Raw genomic sequence first — 27,482 nt, forward strand, 5'->3', positions numbered from 1 at the left:
CGAGCATTCATATGACACATTTTGCTTTTGGTGCACAGCAAAGTTTCAGCTTAGCATCGGTGCACCATTGAAAATAGCATAGCAGTAACAACGACGAGATCCAGGACATATTTTTTTGCAAAATTATCCTCAGTTCATTTGCTCTCTCTCTCTCTCTCTCTCTCTCTCTCTCTCTCTCTCTCTCTCTCTCTCTCTCTCTCTCTCTCTCTCTCTCTCTCTCTCTATTATGATACCTTACAGAAGTCATACACACATTATACCTTCCTTTTATTCAAAGAAATAAAGCACAGATGACAAAAACCATTGTTTTATGAATGTTTATTCAATGATTATGACCAGTACGATGTTGCAATGCTTTATGCAAGAAGTTGCTATTTTTCTAATTCATTACAGCTAAGAAACTGAATCATATAATCACATCATAATACATTTGTCTAATTAAGTAATGTTTAATATTTCACTCACAGCATTTTTTTTAGAAGTGAGCACTTTCTAGAGGTCCAAAATAGCATTTCACCCCTAATTAAGGTGGACATGAAACAGAAAAGATGCTAAATATGTATGAAGAAAGCAAATAAGTTCAACCTCATGTTCTTGTTTGAGGTATGAAGGAACAAGTAAACGTATAAGTGTGGAGTTTTGTTCATTTCAAAGCCAGAATCACACATTGACTTTTGTGATTTTCTTTTCCTAAATGATGGTCAAAAGTAGTCAAAATCATACCTCTATTACACTTAATCTTTATGTAAAACCTTTTTAACATTTAAATCTTATTTAAAGATGACTTGTACCATTTCTTCTGCCAAGTTGTCTGTGTATTTATAGACTAATGCAAACAGTAAAGAATTTCTCATTTTACTGTTCTTCACTGGTGATTTGGAATCCTCAAATATTGGCAGGAACCAGGGCTTTCATGTTAACATTGCCAACCTAGAAGAAAAAACAAAACAAAAATCTCGTTACTTTCCTGTTAGGCATGAGAGTAAAGTCTTTAAACAAAAAAGCTTACTGTATACGGCTTAGTAAGGAACTCAGTATTAGACATTCTGACTCGTTATACACAAGACCAACAATTTTTAGTGGACAATGAATGCTTATATCATACAGAGCATGATCCATGCATAAATATATATATATATATTTTTTTTAAAAATAATGCTTGTTTGCCAACATTATATGAAAATGACTTACTTCAAAAGTTGCAAATGTGTTCATAAAAACATCTCCATTGACCTGAACAGAATTAATCTTTTCTATTGGCATGCGGTAAGTGAACGTGCAGCATGGCATGCCGTTTACAATCACCTGAAAAAAACAAAATGTAAACTTAATGAATCCATTTTTTCTTGAAAAATAAGTTCTGAATTTCTTTCTTTTTTCCATATTATCTCACCTCAAAGCCTTTTGTAGAAGCAAGCAGGAAGAAATCAAAGGCTCCTCCTTTGACAAATGGACTTGCTTTAATTTCAATTTGCTCTTCCCATAAACCACTCCTGCAGGTGTTAAACACCACCAGGTTTGGCATGAGTTTAAAGTGGAGACCAATGTCATTCGTCTGGGAGGACAGCAAATTTACTGCAAAGCTGAAAGAAAATTAAAGGTGTAAATGGCAGCACCAGATTCGAGTCAGACCTTTTAATCATATCTATTCCATATTGTTTTTTATTGAAAGTGTCATGAAGTGAAATGAGATTACACATACCAATCGAAATCTGAAGGAACAACCCCTTTGAAGAACAAAGCCACACCAGGCCTCATTTCTGCTGGGATATTGCCAGCGTAGTTTTTTTTCTGTTGTGATCATAAACATTGTTGGTTTATTCTGTGATGAATCTCCATTATTGCACTTGTATTAGGTGAAATTTCTAGACATTTTAATATCACATGAAATATTCTTTAATTCTCAGTTACTCACAGGGTTGCTGACTGGGTTTGGCACATCAGTCTGGATGTTAGAAGTCTTTGTGCGTGAAGTTCCAGAGGCTAGTTCCTTACCAAATGTAGAATTGCTCCAGTTCTGAAGAGAGCAAACACGTTATACATGCTTCTAAAAATTCTGCTTATGAATGCTTTTAAAAGCACATACACACAAAAGCATACAGTGAAGAGCTTGAGAAGAGTGTATAACTTACTGGAATAGTACCCATGATGTTAATGACAGTGTCTCCATAAATGTGAAGTGTAGTCACTTTCTCCACTGGCATGCGATGCTTGAACAGATAAACTTTCTGCCCATTTAAATATACCTGGAAGTACAGATGTGTGGTTCTTATACACAGATTTGAATTGTTCTTTATATTGTGTGGATCCCCTTATGATTTTAATCTGCATACCTCCCAGCCTTCTTGTTTGACCACAAAAAATACGTCAAAGGCTGATCCTTTGGCAACAGTATACGATGTTATGCGTTCTTGGCTCTCCCAAGTCTGACCCCTTCGGGTGTTGAAGGACAGTGAATCATCAATATTAAAACCCATGTAAAGAGTAACATCGCCAGTTTCCTTTGCCCCGGCTATAAAATCTATTTCAAAGCTGTGTGTATAATAGAAAAAACAAACAATTAATTATCTACAAAAATCCATACAAAATACATAACACAAGATTATGGAAAAAGTCAATGTGAACCCTTAAAATGAAAACATACGATTTTCCTGTTGCAAGAGCACTGCCTTGGAAATACATGGCCATTCCGGTTTTCAGACCTCCAGTAATTGGTCCAGTGTAAGCAATAGTCTGTGGATAGTCGAAGCACAAAACATACATCAATTGGTGATATAATTTTTTTTTTTTTTTTACATTTTTTTTATCTAAACTAGACAACACTGATTTAACTGAAGTAACAACATTTCTACAACTTCTGCTTTCCAAATTTAATAATATAAATTTGTAGCATTTACTGGTCCAGCTTTGGCATACAGTGCACATGAAATCTGAATTATTTATTGATTTTATTGAAAGAAAGAAAGAAAGAAAGAAAGAAAGAAAGAAAGAAAGAAAGAAAGAAAGAAAGAAAGAAAAAAAAGTGAACTTTGATTGAAATTCACTACTTACAGGACTGTTGACAGCATTTTGAATTTCTGATTTGATAATAGAGTTTGACCAGCGTGACATGCCTGTATTGGTCATAATTTTGTTCCTTATTTTATCAATGAGGACTGGCATGGAGGTGCTCTGTGGGAAAAGAAATGATGTGCAACATATGAAAGTATATGTACATATTAATGTACATATTACTGATAAAGGTAACTTTTAATCATTTGACTGATTCTTATTTATACATTTACAGCAATTAGCAGATGACTTCTCTTTTTATCTAATTTTTTTATACAACTGAGCAATTGAGGTTTGAGGGTCCTTGATCAGCAGTGGCAGCCTGGTGGACATGGGATTCAAACTCACAACCTTCTGACTGCTAGTCCAACACCATAACCACTAGGCTACAACATCCCCAAATTTTCACATATATCTTAATTTACCACTGGTTACATTTTTAAAAAATCTGAATGAAAACAAATGTAAGCATGAACAGGAATAATTAGAAGTATAATCTTTACTGACCCATTGACTTATTGCGTAATCGATCTTCCCTGCTATTACGAAGGGGACATAATCGCTGGCTTCACTCACTCCCACTTTACCAATAGCTGAGTATCGGACCCATTGTTGCTCGTCTTGCTTTATTCCAGTCAAGTTAAAGGTGGTCTTTGCATCTGGAGTTGTGATTACTTTCCATGCGGTAGCATCACTTGCAGAATCGGTTGGCTGGGTATTTCTGTACTCAATTTTGAACTGTAGAGTATCTCCGGTTGTGGATTTTGAAAGGTTCAGGGTGACTTTCCCATCACTAGTGTCCACCACAGGTGCAGCAGGCTTGGATACAGGCTGGAAGTTAGCATTAGTCAAAGTGCCGTTCTGATAAAGTCGGATAGAGGATCCTGGATTGCTGGGGTCAGATATGGAGGCAACAATGAATTTGACTTTCTTCACATTTTTATTGGCCTTGTAAAAACTTGTAAAGAGAGAAAGATTCTGCCTCATTTTTGCTGAAATATCAGAAGACATGAACCAAGGCTTTATTGCTTGGAATGTGAAAGCATTTGCACTGTTTTGGTCCAAGTTACTAAACCCTTCAGAGTTCACAAAGTCTTCGATAGCAGTTATGAAGGAGTCTTCATTCATTAAAGATGTAAATGTAAACGAAACCAACACATCAACATCAGCATCAAAGAGGATGGAATTAAATGACCCTGAGGATGTTACAACTGGCATGTCTTTCAGCCCACTGGTATAGGACGTCAGTATATTTAATTCACCTAAGCTGTCATCTAACCACTTGTTCATGTTGGCAGCTGTAAATGGTGACTTGTAATGGTTCTCCAGGATAAGACCCAGTGCACTGTCATCCACGGCCCCACTCCGAATATTTGGCAAAACACTGACCAGTGCCTTCTGGAATGCTACTTTATAATAACCGAGTAGTTCCTGAAAGCTTTTCAATCTTTCCTTTATTTCAGGGAAATCATTTGTAACTGGCATTTTGATCATATCATTGCATCTTCTCTGTACTTCATCAAGCTCCTCCAACAATTTTTCTGTTTTAGCCACCAGGCTCAAACCTATTTCTCTTAGCAGCTTAGCAGCTCTAGCATCCAAAAGTGTGAGAGGATACAGCCACACAGTCAATGGAACACCTTTACTGCTTTTTTTCCTCAGCAGACTGGGCAACGTACTGCAAGCCTTGAGAGCCTCAGCATATGTGGTGGGGTTTTCATCGAGCTCATAGTCACCATAAAAGGTTACATTCAAATTCTCAGATAATTTCTTCTCTTGTTGATTCATAGTTAGGGATGCTTGCCCCTCAATTGAAATAGTAGGGATCTTCTTGACCACAGCTTGAAGGTTTCCTTCAATTTCCTGCTTGTTCTCACTTTCTGAACTTGTATAATCAAACACCATGAAAGCAGTAGCTCCATACAGTACAGCTGTTACTACATGAGTGGCTGATTTCTGGTCAAATACTTGTGGGTAGGTGATATTACCGAGCTCCTTCATAGTGAGCTGTTCAAATTTTGTTGTCTGGCTGTACTGCATAGTAACTCTGGACTGACGTGCTGAGGATTTGGAATCCTGTAGGTACTTGGCAGATCCTCCAACCTCCACCAATCCACAAAAGAAACTAGCTTTTAGGGAAGCGCTCACATCTAGGAGGTTGGCCTTTGAACTGAGGCTGTCAGAGGCAGCAAGCTTGACAAATGTTCTAGTCTGGTCATGAACATCAATATCATTACGCAATGCTTTCTTGTCCCATAAAGTAACACCTGAAACACAAGTGAGGAGATATGACAGCTGTATCACATGTGACCTATCTGACCTATCTGACCATGTTTGTACAACACGATTATATCTGCTTTAGAACTGCTCTCCTCTGTCAGCATTTACCTAGTATATAAGCCATGAAACCAACATTTGACTTATCATGAAATTCAAGTAAAGTTTGTTCCGTGAGACCCTCTTTACGGATGACACAACTATTATTAGTAGTTAATAAACTGTTAATAACTGTTTTAGTAGATACTGTTATGCTCTGAGAAAACCAGTTCTCTGGTGAGATATCTGTACAACAACATCTGGAACAATCTTGTCCAGGTGAAACTTAAGCAAAAGCCATATAGAAACAATGTGGTGTACATGTTAATGTATTAGTATAATGCTGATGCAAAGTATGACCGAAAGAGCTACCAAATTAGACAAAAAATCGCAACATCCAAAAGACACCAAGAATTTGCCATAAATGTTGTTTATGACTGTTATTTTTTTTAAACAGCATTAGCCAATACAACAAAAAGGAACTACTACACTTTATTTGTTGAAACTTTCAAAGTTGCAACTTATATTTAAAAAAAAAATTCTCTTTGGATCAACTTGACCTGATTGATTAACATTTATATAGGAATGAGCACAATTATTGAAGGTGCAACTTAATAAAATGGATTTGTTTCCAATAAGATAAGCCTTCTCCAATGTTCAATGGCTAAAGGTAAATGCAGTCACCAAATCTTTCATACAGCTATGATTATGCCACTCATAGGCACAAAGCTTTTATTGGAATTATGTAGCCACTCAAATGACAAGCTCTCAAGTCAGCATCCTTATTCTTATGCATTTCGTTTTTAAACCAACAACGAAAGCAACCAGAATAAAATCTTTTCTATTTTCTCTTGATCTTTTTATCTAAAGTACACATACCTACTTATAATTCGAACATAGAGTGCTCTCATCATCAACCTGTACACTTTCATAGAAAAGGCATGAATGCAAGTAAAATCGGTCTTGCATTAGCATGGACAATAAACATTACAATCTACAAAATTATACTATAAATGAAAGCTTTACCTGGAATAAAAGAGTCACTGCGGCAGTCGTACAACATGCCAGGATACAGGGCCCTTCCCAGGGCTGCCATCTGAATGATTTTAGGCTCCATGGCTTTCAAGAAAATCACAATATTGTTAATAAGTATTTCTAAATAATCTATGGTTGTTGTTCTCAAGATAAAAGGAATACATCTTTCTCAAAATTTCCAGGCACATAAACCATATACTGTACATATATAATTATAAAGATTAATAGACAGATAGCACTACTTACTTAAATATATGTGGGTATATGAGACCTGTTATTCCCAGTTGTGTTCTTCTCTGCTTCTAATCTGAACCAGGTTCCTCTGAAATTTACCTTGGTTTCAGAGATATTTATAGTCCTAGTTTAAAGTCCTACATTAATTTGAGGCAAATAATCTGGGCACGTGATCAAAAAGATATCTTTCTTTGGCAGCCACCATGTGTTTGGGCTGGTGTGGCTTCTCAGGAAGCTTCAGGGCAAAATTAAGATCACACAGTATGCATAAGTATTGCCAAACATGGAATGCAAATGAACCTAAATGGTGTTTGCTGACATGCTATTTTCATATAATCATATAGACTCCACATACTCGTATATCCTCGAACCTGCTTCATATACAGACACCATGTACATCACATAATATTCTGTTCTTTGTTTTCAGTTTAAGCCAGATATTTTTGTATGCAAGCTCAATTCTGTGTGAGCAACTGTGTCGTTTACATTCATTTAAAATAAGTACTACAGGCAATGATCTGGAATGCTTTAGATCATACCATTCTAAAAAGAACTTGTTGCTAGAAGGATATTGTGCATTGTGTGCCCCAAGGCTAAGTTCTGGGGCATATACACATTACTTAATAACCAAATTATGCTAAAAGTCGTGGGGCACGGTGGCTTAGTGGTTAGCACGTTTGCCTCACACCTCCAGGGTTGGGGGTTTGATTCCCGCCTCCGCCTTATGTGTGTGTGGAGTTTGCATGTTTTCCATGTGCCTCGGGGGTTTCCTCAAGGTACTCCGGTTTCCTCCCTCGGTCCAAAGACATGCATGATATGTTGATTGGCATCGTCAATTGTCCATAGTGTGTGATTGTGTGAGTGACTGAGAGTGTGTGTGTGCTCTGCAATGGGTTAGCACTCTGTCCAGAGTGTATCCTGCCTCGATGCCCGATAATGCCTGTGACCCGTGGTAGACCTTGAATAATGGCCCTAAAACTGTTCATTTAAGTCTTATGTAATATAAATAACTCAGAATGACCAGTCTGCTACCACCACTACCACTACATTACAAAATAAAAAAGACCAAGACCAAGACTCTTAGTGTATCATTTCATTCCAGTCAAGAGATTCTTGAATTGATCTGTACCATTTGTTAACTCAAGAGCCACTAGAAATATTGATTCTAGGACCCAGTCTTTGGCTTTTAATAACATCTTGCCACCTCTCTGATAACTGGGTTTAGAAAATGTGGATGACCAACGTATAATTTACAAGTTGACATGTTGACTTGCCAGAGTCCTTGTTAGTCTAACGTTGAGTTATGTACACTGTAAACCCTAATTCTGTCATTACATAAACAATCAAGTAATCTTGAGTTAACACTTGAAATTTTGTATTTTCTAACCATAACTCAAAAATACAAGTTAGATTAACTTGCTTAGCCGCAAAGTTAAAATTTAAAATTTAGACTGTTACGAACTCAAACTCCTGATTCATAAAAATAGTCACTCTGGTCTCCCTCGATGGTGATTGTTTATTTAAGGAGTTCTGCCTGGCAAAAAGAGACCTAATGCAGTGATTGGTAGAATAATCCTATAGGCGGTCCTTAATGCATGTTGCTGATGCCGGAAAGTTCTGGAATTAATCTTCTCGTCGTTAGCCATTTTAAACTCGGTAAATTATTATGCAGAAATTAACTTGAAAATATTTTATATTTTATAAAATATATATTTTAATTGTCAAATATGTTTGTTTAAAGCCTAATTTTCCATTTATATAACAAAGAACTGCCCAGTCATCATTACAAATCTTTCAGACACGTTGTGTTTCCCGTTCAGACCATCTTCACATTTATCATCAATAATTAATTGTCTAGCTAACCTATTCGTATTTGCTGGTTTAGGCTGGTTTTATTAATAACATAATTTTTTTATATTATTAAGTATAATAAAATATAATTTTCTTTATGATGTTTTGTCAATAACTGTCAATTTTTTATATTTTCAATTGTTTTTATATTGCAGGTGAAACAAGAACATGTGGAAATGTAAGTATTGCATTTTTAACTCTGAAAAAAGAGGAGGACTTCTCAGACATTACCGTTTGAAACCTGGTGGTCATACAAAAACTGTACCCTTTCCATGCCTACACCACAATTGTCTTTGTACGTTCATCTTCATTAGTAGCTTGAAAGTTTGCTTTGTGCTTACTTGTGTGTGGCTAATGTGGTAGTATGTGGCTAATAACAATGTCAATATGTTGAAATGAATTTTCTTTATGGTAATTAATTTTTGTGCTTATTTCATTTTCTTTCCACATTTCTCTTTCTATGTTGAAATGAATGTGCCCCCCCCCCCCCACACACACACACACACACACACTCTGGTCATGCTGACCTGTGATAAGTGTGTACTTGTTTTCTTGTTTTTGTACCCTGTGTTTCTGCAAACATAAGCAGGATGGTAAGGCTTGCTGATAACGTAACCATAATCTTAAGGGAATAGAAAACGAGGATTCTCTGTCATGTAAAATTGTATTTCTGTGTTATATGTTATATGTCATCTTCACCTCTTCTGATTTAATGTTCTTGATTTGAATCTATCCTGTTCCTTTAGTGCTCTTGACCGGATGAAAAGATAAGATAGGTTGACCTGCTTGAGAGATTACTCGCAGGACACTCAGTTTCTCTTTGCTCATGTACAGGCTTTCTGACATTCAATGCTTGGATGAGAGTTGTGAGGAAGCAGCATTCTAGCACACCCCTATCTATGTTGACAAAACTTGGCCTCCGCCTTATCTCATACACCATAGCTTACTGTATTTCATTGCGTATATATTCTGTTCTGTAGCTCAGTTCTTTGAGCAGCTGTTTGGAATAAACCAGATTTGATTTCACTTGTGTGGTTTGTTCTCTCAGTGCTCCGGAGCGCTCCCATTGTTTTGCAGAGGTAAAGAGACGCGGACAAGTGTGAGGAGGAATCTTTCTTACACAATATAAGTGATGTGTTTAGTGATGTGCATATATTTAGTGTGAATTCTGCTAAATATGCATTGATGTTCTACAATAAATGCATGATCACAATATAGATTTATTCTTGTGTCTTCACTAGGTGTCTGATCATCACAATTGGATCCTTGATGTGCCAGTGGGGATCTTATTCAAGCACACCAATCTTCAGCCCCCCAACTCCTTGCATTTGAATTCCTCGGTTGGCATAATACTTGAATGCCAGACCTCACACAAGCAATGTGTCTTCTCTTTGGTCTCATTTATGCATTACCCCAAATCACTTGCAAATAGATTTGATTTCATACAGCGTGTACTGATGTCAATGGGATAGAATGCCCTCAAGCCCAAAGTACTGTCTTTGGCAAACCAGCTTTTTTGTTAATAAAAAATGTTTAGTTGTTTAAGTGCACAAAGTTCTAGCAGTGATGTGCAGCACTTAATGTGGGATATTGTTACCACCTGTACAATGTTGTAAACTGTGGCTGTGACCTAGATGTTTTCTGATACAGTATGTTTTTGAAATTTAAACTGAAATGTAATTTATATAATTTATCTGTACGTTTTTGTACAGTGTGGCTGTGACCAGTTCTGTTTCATTTATTGAAATTTAAATGTTTTATGTTTAAACAATTTTGCACAATAAATACATTCAATATGATGTTCAATGTGTTTTTTGGACTGAATAAAGCTTTAACAGTCAAAAGAACAATGATATTAAAAATTCATTGCCAAATAGGATGCCAAATCACCATTGAAGCATTTTCAACAGTTTTATTTTGGTCTGGTAATTTTCTTGTTGTCAGTTAAATTTTCCTTACACTTATTGCCTCTTGGGGAATTACATGTGCTGTGAAAGTTCCAGGGGATCCTCACAACTTGTATGAGGCTTTGTATTATGATAAAATTCATTGGCAACCTTAGTTTTCCCATGTAAAATATAAATTTTTTTGAAAAAGCAAAAGATTGTTTGTTATATCTTGGTGAATTGATCAGTCAGACATTTTAAAAGTTTTAGATTCTATTCTACCTAAACCACCACATCTAGGTAAGTTTTAAGTAAATATCACAATCTTGGTTTTGGCTAATATGCATATCCCCAAACCTTTTGGGCTAAGGACTCCAAATGGAATGATTTGACCAGACAGCATTTTTGATACATATTAGGGCTGTTGTAACATTTGAACACAGCCAGCAATTGATTTGCTATTGTGTTATCTCAAGCAGAGGTACTGAATCACTTTAAGGCAGGGACCCTTCTAGAATATAAGAACTTAAAATGACCCCCTTTTGAGCACAACATAAATTTAATTTTACGAACAATATGTTATTATCAGGGCTCTCCACAAGCCACTTCAGTCCCTCAGCTCAATTTTTTACTGCCTTGGCAAACCATGTCTTCACTGACCATACATTGTAGATTCCTCAGAAAATGGATTTGATCCATTCAGCTGAAACACATGGAGGAATATTTTCTGGTAGTATAAAAGCATCATTTGAAGAATAGCATGGTCAGGCTTGGGGAGCATGGTCAGTCCCAAAGTAGGTGAAACAGTGGCCAGTGGGGCTGACTCACTATTATCTTAAGTTTGTGCCTGACTACATTGATGTCTCCAGTCTGCTCACTGATATCAGTCTGCTGGTCTATGACCTAGTTTAGCAGCATCAATATATTTATTAATAGAGACCTGACTTCTGTCTTTTTTTGACTAACTGTTACTTGATGAAGATAAAGGACTAGCTGAGGAGTGGTGTAACGATCAATGAAGAGCATGAGAGGAGAGCAATGAGCACCATCTACGGATTTAGGGTTGTTACAGTATATAAGGCTCAAAACAGAGAGTCAGCATAGCATAAAAGATAATTTGTTTATTAGGTAATACAGGTGCATCTCAATAAATTAGAATGTTGTGGAAAAGTTCATTTACTTCAGTAATTCAACTCAAATAGTGAAACTCATGTATTATATAAATTCAGTACAGACTGTAGTTTAAGTCTTTGGTACTTTTAATTGTGATGATTTTGGCCAATGACTCACTATTCACTAAAAAATTAGAATATGGTGACATTCCAATCAGCTAATCAAGTCCAAATACCCACAAAGGTTTCCTGAACCATCACAATGGTCTCTCAATTTGATTCACTAGGCTACACAATCATGGGGAAGACTGTGATCTGACAGTTGTCCAGAAGACAATCATTGACAAAGCATTGACACCCTTCACAAGGAGGGTAGGCCACAAACATTCATTACCAAAGATGCTGGCTGTTCACAGAGTGCTGTATCCGAGCATTTTAACAGAAAGTTGAGTGGAAGGAAAAAGTGTGGAAGAAAAAGATGCACAACCAACCGTGAGAACCAAATTCACAAGGAATGGACTGAGGCTGGGGTCAAGACATCAAGAGCCACCACACACAGACGTGTCAAGGAATTCAACTACAGTTGTCGTATTCCTCTTGTTAAGCCACTCCGGAACCACAATGTCAGAGGTGTCTTAGCTGTGCGAAGTAGAACTAGACTGTTTCCCAGTGGTCCAAAGTCATTTTTTCAAATGAGTAAACTCATTTCAAAACTCCTTTCAAGTTTTGTATTTCATTAGGAAACCAAGGTCCTAGAGTCTGGAGGAAGAATGGAGAAGCTTATAGCCCAAGTTCCTTGAAGTCCAGTGTTAAGTTTCCACAGTCCGTGATGATTTGGGTCATCTGCTGGTGTTGGTCCAGTGTGTTTTTTGAAAACCAAACTCACTGCACCTGTTTACCAAGAAATTTGATAGCACTTCATGCTTCCTTCTGCTGACCAGCTTTTTAAAGATGCTGATTTCATTTTCCAGTAGGATTTGGCACCTGCCCACACTGCCAAAAGCACCAAAAGTTGGTTAAATGACCATGGTGTTGGTGTGCTTGACTGACCAGCAAACCTACCAGACCTGAACCCCACAGAGAATCTGGTATTGTCGAGAGGAAAATGAGAAAGAAGAGACCAAAAAAGGCAGATGAGCTGAAGGCCACAATTCACTAAAAATGTTTTTTTATTGGTCTTATAAATTATTCAAATTTTTTTGAAATAGTGAATTGGTCATTTTTTGTTAAATGTGAGCCAAAATCATCACAATTAAAAGAACCAAAGACTTAAATGTCTTCAGTCTGTGTGTACTGAAATTATATAATATACAAGTTTCACAATTTGAGTTGAATTACTGAAATAAATGAACTTTTCCATGAAATTCTAATTTATTGAGATGCACCTGTATGTGCACTGATCACACATAACATTATGACCACCTTCCTAAAATTGTGTTGGTCCCCCTTTTGCTGCCCCCCTTTTTAGACCACTGAAGGTGTACTGTGTTATCTGGCACCAAGATGTTAGCAGCAGATCCTGTAAGTCCTGTAAGTTGCAAGGTGAGGCCTCCATGGACCAGACTTGTTTCTTCAGCACATGATATCTGGGGAATTTGGAGTACAATATCAACAGAAGTCAACACCTCAAACACATTTTTGTGCTCCTCAAACCATTCCTGAACCATTTTTGCCTTGTGGCAGGGTGCATTATCCTGCTGAAAGAGGCCACAGCCATCAGGGTGTACACGGATTGCAACAATGCATAGGTAGGTGGTCAAATTAACATCCTCATGGATGACAGTACCCAAGGTTTCCCAGCAGAACATTGCCCAAAGAATCATACTGCCTCTTCCCATAGTGCATCCTGGTGCCATGTAATCCCCAGGTGAGCGATGCACAAGCACCCAGCCATCCATGTTATGTGAAAGAAAATGATGTTCACCAGAACAGAACTGAGCCTTTGGGCACACCTTGAGTGACAGGCACAAATTTTATGATCTAAAATTTAAATTTAAATTTAAATTTAAAATTTAGATCATACCATTCCAACAGAACTTGTTGCCAGAGGGTTACTTTTAGATTCTAAATCATTCCATGTCACTGCTGCAGTACAGTTTTTGACTATAGTCAATATATAATTAAATTGAAGCATTTGGTTCAATTTGTTAAGCTACTGTAATTTAAATTCATTAAAAATGACACACGTTAATTTTAAAGTAGTTTCCACAATGTTGATTTTGCATAAAGGACCTGGCTTACATTGAGTTTCTACAAAAAACAGAAGATAATGTGATGTTCCCAGCACATACAGCATGTACCTGGGGTCTGCAGTTAAAGCTATATGGGTATGTGGACAGCAGCACAGGTTCACAAACACCAATTAAGTTCCGTTACATTACATGTTCTGCAATACTTCTGTGTACTGTGCAGTGTTGGGCAGTAACGAGTTACTGTAACGCAGTTACTTTTGACAGTAACTAATTCTCTAACGCATTACTTTTTAAATAAAGTAACTCTGTTACCGTTACCATATGGTGCGATTGTCCGTTAACTATTTTAAATTAATTAATTTTGGCTGAAGTGTTGCCTAAAGCCTAACCTGTTTACAGCAGCGACGCATTGTAGGATTGGTGGATGCCAACCACTGTAAACACGAAGACGCCGCACTGTGGGCCTGTTTCCGTTTATTCATGTATGTGCGGCAGTAATGGCGAGTCAAGGCGAGAGCAAGACGAGTTTCTCAAAGTGGAAATATGCTCTTTTTTTTTTTAAAGGTACTTTTAACAGTAACACATTACTTTTTGTTGTAAGTAATCACTTTTTGTTGTAAGTAATTGAGTTACTTTTTGAATGAAGTAACTAGTAACTGTAACTAGTTACTATTTCTTAGTAACTAGCACAACAATGGTACTGTGTGAACTTTATTTTACTCTAAAGCTTCCTGACAAGAAATATCAGCCCATTTGCAAACATGAGGTGGATCATACAAAGTTTCTCAGATAAAGATATTATCAGATATTATCGTTTGATTGTCCAAAACTGAGTCTTGGGGCACCTTGAGTGACAGGCACAGTGCAAAGTATTCCTCAAGCAACAAGTTATTTTTGAATGGTATTATCTAAAGAGTTATATGTCATTGCCTCCAGTTTTTGACTAAACAGGATAGATAATTAAATTGTAGCATTAGGTTAAATGTTTTAAACTAAAAATGCTCCAAACGTTTTCATTTTGTATAAAATATCTGGTTTAAACTGAATTTAACAAAGAACAGAAAATAATTTTATGTTTCCAGCACATATGTTCCTGGTGTCTGTGTATGAAGCAGGCTTGAGGCTATATGGAAATAGCATTTAAACGAACATCATATACAGTAGGTTCTTTTGCATTCCATGTTCGGCAATACTTATGTATATTGTGTGAACTTAATTTTGCCCTGTAGCTTCCTGACCAGCAACACCAGCCCACTTGCAAATGGTGGATCACACAAAAGCTGCCAAAAGAGATATATTTTTGATCGCATGCCCAGATTATTTGCCTCAACCTGATCTAGGACTTTAAACTAGGACTATAAGTATCTCTGAAACCAAGATAAATTTCAGAGGAACCTGGTTCAGATTAGAAGCAGAGAAGAACACAACTGGGAACAACAGGTCTCATTTACCCACATATATACAATACAAGTAAGTAGTGCTATCTATCTATTAACCTTTATATATATATATATATATATATATATATATATATATATATATATATATATATATATATATATATATATATATATATAATGTTTTATGTATATAAATTGTGAGAAATGATACAGTATGTATATAAATATATCTGGATGGCAATCATCATATATTATTCAGAAATATTTATTAATAATGCTGTGTCTATTTTGACAGCCATGGATACCAAAATCATTGAGATGGCAGCCCTGGGAAGGGCCCTGTATCCTGGCATGCTGTACGACTGCCGCAATGACTCTTTTATTCCAGGTAAAGCTTTCATTTATATTATAATTTATAACCTATTGTAATGTTCATTGTCCATACTAATGCAAGACCGATTTTACTCCCATTCGCGCCTTTTCTATAAACGTGTAGGGGTTTATGATGAAAGTGCTCTATGTACAAATTAGAAGTAGATACACATAGATAAAAGGCTTAAGAGAGAAGCTTCTTACGTTTCATGATATTATAAGATTTCTGTATTAGTGCAATAAAGTAGTTGTATAATATTTTCAGTGAGTACAGAACATTAATTTAGCCATTGGACATTGGAGATGTTTTTGCGTCTGTCATATTGACAATAGATCCGTTATATTAGTTTGCACCTTGAATAATTTTGTTCCTAGATTAATGTCAACCAATCAGGTAAAATTGAAAGTGAATTCTTGTTAGATTTTCACGCAATATCTTTTTCAAGTGTATTTATTACATATTGTTGATAGAAGTTGGCTATGTGAATTAAGTTAAAACAACAAAAATGTATAGTTGTCATTATTGGTTGTCATTATTGGTAAATTAAATCCTTCATCATTATCAACATTTTAGGGAAGTATGAACTAAGATAGAATTTCCTGTTTAAATATCCTACTTTTGTGTAGATGCAGAGAATGAGATCGAGAAGATATTTGAGAACTGTGCTACTGTTAGCATACATGTGAATTGCATTGGCTCGCCGTTAAGACCTCAGACATAAATATAAATATACATAAACAATACTTATTGATCTATTTGACATTTGAAGTATGATGCATAGTGACATTATATGATAACATGACATCTAACACTATTAGATTACCCTATTAGTTATTTTACAGGGCTTTGAAGTAATGTTGATATATTTAATCCATAAAAGACATACTTGTTCACTGTCTCTGAGGTAACATTTGAAATTTGCCAGAAGGGTCACTGATGGGACAAGAGGCATAAACCTACCAATAATTAGTCTTTATTTCATACAGTATATAGTTTGGTAAATGGTATTTTTGACAAATGAATTATAATATTATTTGTGACTCTACTGTCATTTTTCATTGCTCTTTTGTTCAGGTATCACTTTATGGGACAAGAATGCATTGCGTGATGATATTGACGTGCTTGATCAGACTAAAACATTTGTCAAGCTTGCTGCTTCTGACAGTGTCAGCGATAAGGCCAACCTTTTAAATGTGAGCGCTTCCCTAAAAGCTAGTTTCTTAGGTGGATTGGTGGAGGTTGGAGGATCTGCCAAGTACCTGCAAGATACCAAATCCTCAGCACGTCAGTGCAGAGTTACTATGCAGTACAGCCAGACAACAAAATTTGAACAACTCACTATGAAGGAGCTTGGTAATATCACCTATCCAAAAGTATTTGAGCAGAAAACAGCCACTCATGTAGTTACAGCTGTACTGTATGGTGCTTCTGCTTTCATGCTGTTTGATTATTCAAGTTCAGAAAGTGAGAACAAACAGGCTGTTGAAGGAAGCCTTCAAGCAGTGGTCAAGAAGATCCCTACTATTTCAATTGAGGGGCAAGCATCCCTGAAGTTGTCCTCCGAAGAAAAAAAACTAGCTGAAAATATAAATGTCACATTTTATGGTGACTATGAGCTTGATGAAAACCCCACCACCTACACAGAGGCTCTGAGAGCATGCAAGAAGTTGCCTGGTCTGTTGAAGGAAAGAAACAGTAAAGGTGTGCCAGTGACTGTGTGGCTGTATCCTCTCACACTTTTGGATTCTAGGGCTGCTAAGCTGGTGAGAGAAATCAGTTTGAGCCTGGTGTCTAAAACAGAAAGTGTGTTGGAGGATCTCGCTGAAGCAGAAAGAAAATGCAATGATTTACTCAGAAACCCAATTACAGCCAGTTTCCCTGAGCTAAACAAAAGCTTGGAACAGTTTAGGGAATTACACAGTTTTTATAAGATTGCATTACAAAAGTCACTGGTCAGCATTTTGCCAAATATTCGTAGTGGAGCAATGGAGAACAAGGCACTGGGAGATATCCTGACCAACCATGGCATGACACCCTTCACTGCTACCAATATGAGCAAATGGTTAGATGACATTACAACTCAAATAAATGTGCTGACTTCGTATACCAGTGCACTGAAGGATGTCACATTTGTGTCGTCTGAAAGATTATTTAATTCCATTCTCTATGATCCTAATGTTGATTCAGTGGTTAGCTTGACATTTACATCTCTAAAGAGTGAGGACCCCTACCTTGTGGGTGTACGAAGCTTTGTATATTCTGATGCACTGTCCAATTTTGGAAAACCAATTACTAAAGCTTTCTCATACCCAACAACACAGCCTTGGTTCACATCTCTTGATATTTCATCAAGGATGAGGCAGAATCTTACTCTCTTTACAAGTTTTTTCAAGACCAATATAAATAATAGCAGAATCAAGTTCATCGTTGCTTCCATATCTGACCCCAGCAATCCAGGAACCTCCATCCGACTTTATCAGAGCAGCACTCTGATAGATCCTAAGTTCCAGCCTGTATCCAAGCCTGCTGCACCTGTGGTGGGGACCAGTGATGGGAAACCCCTTGTAACGCTTTCAAAATCTCCAACCGGAGAGACTCGACAGTTCATAATTGAGTACAGGGATACTCAGCCAACTGATTCAGCAAGTGATCTCGCCATGTGGAAAGTCATCACGACTCCAGATGCAAATACCAGCTTTGCATTTAGTGATCTTAACCCAGTACAACAATACTGGGTCCGATACAGAGCTGTTGGCACTTTGGGAGTGAGTGAACCCAGTGACTATCTTCAATTCAGTTTTTCTGGGATGGTCGATTTCACAATGAGCCAATGGGTCAGTAAAGATTATAATATATTTCTAATTATTACTGTACATTGAATTTGGTGAAAAAGTAGCCTGTACTGGTAAATTAATAGAATGTTTAAATAAAATTTAATAAGAATAATAATTAAATAAGAATCAATCAAATGTTCTAGAATGATGCATGTCAGCAATATCAAAATCTATATTGTCCATTTAATTTTCATTTATTTTAAATATACATGAAAAAGTACATGATTATTTTTCCACACAGAACCTCTCCATGCCTTCTCTGATTAATCATATAAGGACTAAAATAATGACCAATATGGGCTTGTCTCGATGGTCTTCCTCTACTATCAAGTCAGAGGTTTCAAATATTATCAGCAATCCTGTGAGTAGCAACATTTCAAACTTAAATCTCAAAATCTCCCTAAACATACTGAATAAAAAAGTTATCAGAAAATAATTTCATATGTAATACAATGCTAAAAGTGGACCAGGTGGACTGTGAATTTTAAATGTGAATTTTTATTTGAACAGAAACATTACTGTATATCAAAATTTGATGTATTTTATGTGCTTATACTAACCACAGACTATTGCTTACACTGGTCCGATTACTGGAGGACTGAAAACCGGAATGGCCATGTATTTCCAAGGCACTGCTCTTAAAACAGGAAAATCGTATGTTTTCATTTTAAGGGTTCACATTGACATTTGCCATAATTTTGCCATTATGTTGTTATGTATTTTGTATAGGATTTTTGTAGATAATTAATTGTTTTTTCTATTCTACACACAGCTTTGAAATAGATATTATATCCGGGACATGGGAAACTGGCGATTATCCTTTTCACATGTTTTTTACTTTTGATGAGTCACTGGGCTTCAACACCCGAAGGGGTCAGAACTGGGAGAGCCTAGAACGTATAACATCGTATACTGTTGCCAAAGGATCAGCCTTTGATTTATTTTTTGTGGTCAAACAAGAAGGCTGGGAGGTATGCAGATTAAAATCATAAGTGGATCCACACACTATAAAGAACAATTCAATTCTGTGTATAAGAACCACACATCTGTACTCCCAGGTATATTTAAATGGGCAGAAAGTTTATCTGTTCAAGCATCGCCTGCCAGTGGAGAAAGTGACTACACTTCACATTTATGGAGACACCGTCATTAACATCATGGGTACTATTCCAGTAAGTTATACACTCTTCTCAATCTCTTCACTGTATGCTTTTGTGTGTATGTGATTTTAAAAGAATTCATAAGCAGAATTTTTAGAAGCATTTATAACGTGTTTGCTCATTTCAGAACTGGAACAATTCTACTTTTGGTAAGGAGCTAGCTCCTGGCATTTCACGCACAGTGCTTTCTAACGTCCAGTCTGATGTGCCATATCCAGTCAGCAACCCTGTGAGTAATGTTTCATGTGAAATATGAAGTGACTGAATACATATGTAATAACAGAGATTTGTCATGGAATAAACCAATGTTTATTATCCCAACAGCAAAAAAACTATAATGGCAAACTCCAGGTATCTGTGAAGCCTGGTCTGGTTTTCTTCTTCCAAGGGGTTGTTCCTTCAGATTTCAATTGGTATGTGAATCTATTTCCACTCCATGACACTTTGAATGAAAACCAATATGGAATAGATAAGTTTAAAATGTCTCAGTCATATCTGGTGCAGTCATTTCCTTGTTTAAACAATTTCTTTCAGCTTTGCAATAAATTTCGTGGTGGGGAGCGACATTGCTTTTCACTTCCTAGCACAACCGTCCAGAATGACCTATAACAGCTGCAGGAGTGGGAATTGGGAAAACGCAATACAAATTCAAGGAAGCCCATTTGTCAAAGGATCAGCCTTTGATATCTTGTTCATCATTAATTCAGCAGGATATGAGGTGAGATATTATGTGGAAAAAATAACTAAACTTAAGACTTTATAGAAATAGATTAATAAAGTTTACATGTTGTTTCTTTAGATAATTGTCAATGGCTTGCCATTCTCTACATTCGCCCACCGTATGCCAGTAGAGAAAGTGAATTCCATTCAGATCACTGTAGATGTCTTCATAAACAACTTTTCCATCATTGACGTAAGTCATTTTTATATGATGATAAAATTCTATATTAAGAACATGTCAGACTGTCTAATGTTGAGATTTGTTTTACACTTATATTGTACATTTTTTTGCCAAACAGTTTTCTTGCATAACAGAAAAGTAACAGAGATGTTTTCTTATTCCTTTCAGGTGGACAAGGTTAACATAAAAGCAAAGATTCCTGCAAATGTTTGAGGATTGTGATTGTCCAAGAAGCACTGAGTACATTTTACGAGATTGGTTTTGCTCTGTGCTCAATATATCAGAATTCATTTATCGTTCATTAACACAATTTACCTTTCAGCATTCTTGTGACGGCTTTGTTGCTTTTTATTGTTAGAAATGAACAAGCGACACATTCTTTGCAACAGTTTTACAATTCTATCGTACTGTACCTCTTATTTAAATAATATAGATGGTTTCCATTAGTCTATATATACACAGACACTTAATGCTAAAACATGATGGCAGTAGCTTTTAGATTAATTCGTTTAAACCAAGATTTTCTTAGATTTTAAATAAATATCTGTTGTAATAGAGGTCTGTTAAACATGCATCTTTTACTGTTTATATTCCATCTGAAATGCTGTAATACAATTTCGGACCTGTAGAGGGCACTCAAAGCTCGTCCATTAAAAAGAAATGCTCTATATGGAATATCATAAAACATTATTGGCCATGTGTTTTAGGGTACGAATAGTTTTTGTTTTTGTTATCATGAGTTAGAAAAAAGTTAACTTCTTGATTAAAAGATTGTAACAGGATGCTGGTTATGATCATTAAATAAATAATCATAAAACTAAAGTTTGACACATTGTCTGGGCTTCATTTCTTTATTTAAAAAATAAAGTGGGATATTAAACCTGATGCCTGTAGAGAGAGAGAGAGAGAGAGAGAGAGAGAGAGAGAGAGAGAGAGAGAGAGAGAGTAAATGATAAATTCAAAATTCCCAAAGGAAAAAAAAAATTCCTTTCCAAAGATGTTGGTGCCATCTTCTGGAATTTAGTCGTATTACAAGGTTTATTGTAGGTGTTTAAACAGTTTTAGCATTAATGTAAGACTATACTAATACAGTATGATATACATAACCATACTCACAATTACAACTCATACAGCGTAATCTTTTCCACAAAGGATCCCAAACAAATTATTTGACATTCGAAATTATTTGACATTCGAAGCTTTGAAGTTTCAAGAGAATAACATCTAGGGCATGGGCTAGTACAGAAATCCCCAAACTTTAGAATTTAAAGATTTATAAATGAGGACTGTTGTAACATTTATACACTTTATCATAAATCGGAAATTTAGAGAAATTACCTTTCCACAGAATATAAAGACCTGCTATACAATAATGGGAAAGGAACACATACAGGGTCCCTCGTAAGTGTTCAGGCAAATGTATACTTTTCAATTCAGTTTAATTCAATTCAATTTATTTGTATGGCCCTAACGATACACAATATCTCGAAGCAGCTTTACATAAGTATAGAAACAGGATCAAAATGTAATATCATGCAATAACTTGTCTTGCTTGTCCAAACTAGATCCTGCATACTGTATGCATATTAATGTCCCTGATCGTCATTACATTCTATTTTGATATTATTTTAAAAGGCAAAATTCTTGCGTCCCCAACTTCAATCACTACCTTGTTCACTTAATGCTATGTAACCTTCTTATTTCAATTAAACTAAATTTACATTTATTTTATTCCAGGACAGTACATTTAATTGTCAGGCATGAAAAAGGAAAAGATTTCTTTGGATCATGTGGTATTATGGATATCTACACTAGATGTCGCCTTGCATAGGGCAGTACATTGGAACGAATGCGTCAATAGAGCCGCCATCTTGGTACAGGGGACCCCCTCCTCTTAATGCATCGGCGTCAATGTAAGCAAAGAAATAAAATCACCATAAATCGTCATGAATGCGTTTTTCTATTTTTTTTTTGGCTCGTTCCAAAGGTCAGACATGTATTTATTATTGAGTCCAGAGAAAATTTAAGGTTTTGATATGAAGATAATCTACTTTTTCACAATGTAATGCATAGTGCTAGTAGGTGTAAGTTTATTAGTTACATTCTTCCACTTGAGTAAACTTTAAATGAACAATCACTACTTACTTTATAGCCTACTGCATGCAACACTGCTACAATGGTGTGACTGTGCATGTTCATTTAAACATTTAATATGTATTGGTTTATTAAATATGATACACAAAGCAATTTGCAGGTGGAAGCAAATCACAAATTTGAGAGGAACATAATGATGCCACATTAAATAAGTATGTACTAAAGTCACATAAACCCAAAAAAACAAAGTTTGACTTTGAGGCTGAACTTGCTGAACTTACTGAGACTTTTGCACTGCAGTTGCAGAGTATGAACCATTGCGACATGGTGTTATGGTTGTCTATGCCATCTTGAGTCTCAACAATGTGATCACGAAGACCAAATATGTCATATTATAAAAAAAAATGTTTAATTAATATACGATAAAAAAAATCTAAAACCTTTTCAGCCATAATCTGATTAAATATGTCCTTAAGTGAAGTAACTTGATAAAAGAGCATTCTGCTTGTGTTAAGTCCAGGACAATCTAATAAAATATGTTTGACAGATAAGGAAATCTTTCAAAACATACACAAAGTTGGGTCTTCACCTTTAAGCAAAAAAGCATGGGTCAATTTTTAATGTCCATATTAAGAGTTTCGGAATCTACACACATTGTCGGTTTTCCCAACTGTCAAAAACTAATGAGTAACTAGCATGGATTAGCTGTGGTCCTTAACCAAGGACTGAAACAAAAACCAACGTAACCAGAAATATAATTTCCTAACATGCAATATCATAAAACACATTCTCACCTGTGAAATGTAATCCCTTGCTCTCTGGTTTTTGGATTTCGTTCGTTTGAACAACCAAACGCAACACAAAAGTCTGGCATTGTCCATGAATTTGAAGTCCAAGACATATGTACAAAGATGCCGGTGGTTTTGACGCATTTTTGGGACCCCAAGGCGACATCTAGTATAGATATCTATGATGTGGCATGATCATGTAGCTTCTGAAACAACGATAGCATACAGTGGAGATAATAAGGCCAATCAAGTCACTTTGTGTGTTAATGTAAGAGTAAATTTCCTCGTAGTTCTGTAATTACAGTAACTGAAGTAGACTGAAAATGTGAGAGAAATTTAAAGCGAAAACTTGAAGCCAGTCCACAAGGCAGTCATTGTGAGACGTTTTACACCCTTGGGGTATCTTTATGAGTGTTTAACACTACTGCAGTGTGTTGATGCAAGGTGAATGTTGGCTCCTTTGTACAGCTGTGAGCTGCTTTATTCTCCTCTCTTCTCTTCTTATCCCCTTTTTCTTGGGTGTGGCGTGTTATTTTCAGCAGAGCCTTATTAATTCACACAGCTTCGTCTTCACCACAAGCACAGGCTGCGAATGAATTTGAGTCGTTACTGCTCTCCATTTCTGTACCAAACCTTTGACATCATTATGCTTTTAATACAGCTTGCTGACAAGTATATACTATCTTTTTATATTATATGATGTAATGCATAATTGCCATAGTTATTCCTCTTTCAAGTAGTTATTACATAGCTTATCTTCAGTGATATATATAGCATGTTTTATAAGGCATAATGTACATCCATGGTGCCTGCACAGTTCATACTGTAACAATAACTCATACAGCTGCTGATATTATATTAATGTACTATAGAACATGTACTATAGAATACACAGTATGTACACTGGTTGGTGCTGCTTTCGCTTATTGTCTTTTCTGTAATGTCGTGTTTGTGTGCAATGTCTTTTGTCTTGCACAGGTGCACTTTATGTGGCTAGAACTAACTTAAGTCCTGAGCTCTGTCAATGTTCCATGTAGCTCTCTCTTTGTTCTATGTAGAACCATGGTCCTGGGGAATCTATGCACTGCTTCATCTATACAGTATATGATGAAAATGACAATAAAAGCTTCTTGACTTGTCTTTACTTACAGTAATTACCACAAAGTGGATCAAATGAAATCTCTCATTTGTGACTAAATTGTAAAGGTGGAAGGGATTAACAGAGTGTTGGCAGTTGATAAAGAAAGATAGACCTATACTTCAGAGGATGAATAGAGTGAACTCTTTGACAGGAGAAGAAGCTCTTCTGTTCTGTATCCCATCTATCTCAGGGTTGGATCTGTCTCAACAGGTTGTGCATTCTATGATGCTTTTCTGCTCACCACAGTTGTAAAGAGTGTTTGAGCTACCGTCATCTTCCTGTCAGCCGGAACCAGTCTGATCATTTTTCTTTTTCCTCTCTCATTGACAAGAAATGACACACTGCATGATTGTTGTTTTGGTTGAGGCTTGAGGCTCTGATTCTAAAACTCACCTGAGCAATCAATTCATCTATCTATTAAAGTCCATCTATCAAAATAAAGGGATGCGTTGACAGACATTAAATAATAAAGAAGGGCAAAATGCAGCTTGGTCCAAAATCTGTATCTGTCTTTACTCTCAGGAACAGTTACTGCTTAATTATAAAGAACTAGTCCAATACTATGACAGCTCTAAACTCAATTACTTACATTCTGCTGCCATCATTTTGCTATTGATCTCCTGTCACTATTGCTACTGGTTACATTTACATAAATACTCTTGAAACATCATTCAAGACCCAATTTTTGTCTCCTATCTGTTCGCATATACATAAAACCTTCCACAGATCATATAATCATTCCGGTATCAACTTGCTCAAACTTTCCTAGTAACAATAGTAGCTTTATAAAATTTTACAATTGTGTTCTTTAGCCTCTTTGCATTTTGGCTCAAGGTATAAAGCAATACTGTCTGTGAAAGAGCAGGCCATGCAGAAGAATGAGGCATATGTTAAGGCATCCCTATTTCCAAGCCGATGATGGATCTTCCCACTTCACAATATGGCAGTGTGGCTATGGGCGGAGAGACTGCATTCCGCGTGGGGGCTGGGGTATTTGGTACAATGCTAATAGTGCTGTGGATAGGGATGATATGTGGTAACCATGGCAGGAGCTGGGTGGTCAGGAGAGTGCCATTCTAGCACCATATCAAATCATTACATGCAAATATCGCCAATACACGAAGGATGCTGAAAGGTTAATTAAGGCATTTCTCACATATGGCTAAAAAATCATTAAGCAACAGAATGTCTTATTGACATGTTAGAAAAGAATAAAGCAAACATACAGACATGAAAATCACAACAATATTGTTCACATTATGCTCAATGTTTTCCCAAAGTCTGAATTATGACAAATATAGACAGCCTGGCATTAATGAGTTCACATGGATCACTATAGGTGCCATTACATAACAATCTGGTCTAATCTCAGATTTATAGCCACAGTCATGACTAAGCTGAGAACTGATCATTTGGGAAACATTCAGTTGGAAGTTAAACACATTGCATTCAATGTTAGTCACATTCACTGAAAATATCTAAGGTCTGGAATAGTAAGGTTTAAAGTGTAGAGGAAACATTTTCTATGTGAAGATGCAATAAACCTTAAAATGGTCAGAGACAGAAATGTATTCTAAATATATATAAAAACAAACAGAGAAATGATTGGCTTTGCTTTCATATAACATTGGCAAGTTGGCAATATTTGATTTGATTACTCTGCTAGCAAAGAATATTAAAGTGTGACAGCTATAGACTAAAGATCCCTCTCAACATCTGTTTCTATATCTATTATCAAAGCATAATGTTACCATCTAAACATATTTATCCCATTCAAGTGGTGCTAATTACATTACTTTTCTTCAGACTGTTTAAATGTATTAAATAACTTCACAGAGCTAATGAGATATTGTGCTTTTTCAAACCTGAGTGAAGTTTGTCTTCAAACATCCTTGTCTTGTTTTTTTTATAACCGATAAAGCTAAGCTCTAAATAATATGTTTGTTTGGCAGTAAAGTGTTTAGTGTTTGTTACTCCTCAGTCCACAGATCTGTTCTCGCCCGTGACAAATGAGAATTCCTTTAATTGTATGTCAGCCCTATGTACAGCCACTATGAGTATCTGGACTTGTATCAATGCTTTGCTATGCTATGTGATTCGGGAAATTTCTTTTTTTCTTTTTTTTTTTTTTTCTTTTGTTCATAGGCTGTTGCCACAATGCAGCTTTTTTTTTAAAGGTTGCTGTATTCCCTATACAGATTGATGAGATTATTTTGTATGGTTCCCAATGACGTCAGATGATGAATTTTTTTTCAGCCTTTCGTCCCATATTAAAGATGATAACATGACAATAAATCAGATAGATAGATAGATAGATAGATAGATAGATAGATAGATAGATAGATAGATAGATAGATAGATAGATAGATAAATAGATAGATAGATAGATAGATAGATAGATAGATAGATAGATAGATAGATAGATAGATAGATAGATAGATAGATAGATACCACTACGCATCTAAAGATTGGGCTTTTTGACAGGATGTAACAAGATCTTGTGGTATCTTAATATTTGTATTCTTGAGCCTCTCTTTCTCTGTATCTCTCTCTCAGAGAAAGGAAATGGAGGGTGGATATGAAGACTGGGGTAAATTGAGGTTCTTTTAGCTCAGTGAAGTGTGATAATGGCATGCTGAAGCTTGCTTGAATGCAGACCTGGTTCTTGTGATCCCAGAGAAGGTGTTAGTGTGAATTATTCAAAAGCTTCTTACCAGATGTGTGATGTAATGCAGAGGACCAATCAATGTCTTCACCTAAAGGAGGTTTCTGGGGGAATAAAAAGCTTACACAAAACTATAACAAATATAAATGTAGAACTGTTACTTTTTAAAAAATCTTAATGGATTTCTGAAAAAGAACAGGTGTGAAGGGGAGGCGTGTGTTTATGGGGACTTACCTGCCTCTTAAGTTGAGGGTTATGATATAATACAGTAGGATTCTAATCCATTTAGCCATGTTTTATCTAAATTGGATAAAACCGGAGAGCTATAAGGAAACCAACATGGACACATGGTGAACATGTTGAACTTAAACCACAGTAAACTGGGTTCAGGATCAAAAGTCACAATGATATACAACGATAGCATCAAGCAGTCCATCCAACTTCTATCC

General features: G+C 36.1%; 4 protein-coding genes and 1 long non-coding RNA gene across 5 annotated transcripts; 3 read left to right on the plus strand and 2 right to left on the minus strand.

The window, feature by feature from the left end:
- Nucleotides 1–354: 354 nt before the first annotated feature.
- On the minus strand, nucleotides 355–2,238 carry LOC113663869 (galectin-7-like). Its single transcript, XM_027179313.2, has 6 exons — nucleotides 2,133–2,238; nucleotides 1,916–2,017; nucleotides 1,703–1,791; nucleotides 1,394–1,583; nucleotides 1,192–1,305; nucleotides 355–930 (listed from the first exon to the last, which is right to left on the minus strand). Exons 1-6 carry the CDS (start codon nucleotides 2,202–2,204, stop codon nucleotides 886–888), a joined length of 612 nt encoding a protein of 203 aa, XP_027035114.2. The 5' UTR covers nucleotides 2,205–2,238; the 3' UTR covers nucleotides 355–885.
- A 74-nt stretch (nucleotides 2,239–2,312) lies between these two features.
- LOC113663861 (cytolytic toxin-alpha-like) lies at nucleotides 2,313–6,715 on the minus strand. Its single transcript, XM_027179306.2, has 6 exons — nucleotides 6,649–6,715; nucleotides 6,394–6,486; nucleotides 3,559–5,318; nucleotides 3,052–3,171; nucleotides 2,645–2,733; nucleotides 2,313–2,532 (listed from the first exon to the last, which is right to left on the minus strand). The coding sequence occupies exons 2-6, from the start codon at nucleotides 6,482–6,484 to the stop codon at nucleotides 2,313–2,315; spliced, it is 2,280 nt and encodes a 759-aa protein (XP_027035107.2). The 5' UTR covers nucleotides 6,485–6,486; nucleotides 6,649–6,715.
- Nucleotides 6,716–8,146: 1,431 nt separating this feature from the next.
- LOC125139489 lies at nucleotides 8,147–9,825 on the plus strand. Its single transcript, XR_007138526.1, has 3 exons — nucleotides 8,147–8,292; nucleotides 8,643–8,665; nucleotides 9,729–9,825. It is a non-coding gene; the product is annotated as an uncharacterized LOC125139489 (long non-coding RNA).
- Nucleotides 9,826–15,374: 5,549 nt separating this feature from the next.
- LOC113663862 (cytolytic toxin-alpha-like) lies at nucleotides 15,375–19,032 on the plus strand. Its single transcript, XM_027179307.2, has 5 exons — nucleotides 15,375–15,465; nucleotides 16,525–18,284; nucleotides 18,526–18,645; nucleotides 18,850–18,938; nucleotides 19,014–19,032. Exons 1-5 carry the CDS (start codon nucleotides 15,375–15,377, stop codon nucleotides 19,030–19,032), a joined length of 2,079 nt encoding a protein of 692 aa, XP_027035108.2.
- A 458-nt stretch (nucleotides 19,033–19,490) lies between these two features.
- On the plus strand, nucleotides 19,491–20,558 carry LOC113663832 (galectin-4-like). The gene is made up of 6 exons (XM_047803677.1): nucleotides 19,491–19,502; nucleotides 19,572–19,673; nucleotides 19,769–19,857; nucleotides 19,979–20,162; nucleotides 20,244–20,357; nucleotides 20,514–20,558. Exons 1-6 carry the CDS (start codon nucleotides 19,491–19,493, stop codon nucleotides 20,556–20,558), a joined length of 546 nt encoding a protein of 181 aa, XP_047659633.1.
- Nucleotides 20,559–27,482: the final 6,924 nt, after the last annotated feature.

Source organism: Tachysurus fulvidraco, chromosome 18 (assembly GCF_022655615.1).
Source record: "Tachysurus fulvidraco isolate hzauxx_2018 chromosome 18, HZAU_PFXX_2.0, whole genome shotgun sequence".
NCBI classification, from domain to species: Eukaryota; Metazoa; Chordata; class Actinopteri; order Siluriformes; family Bagridae; genus Tachysurus; species Tachysurus fulvidraco.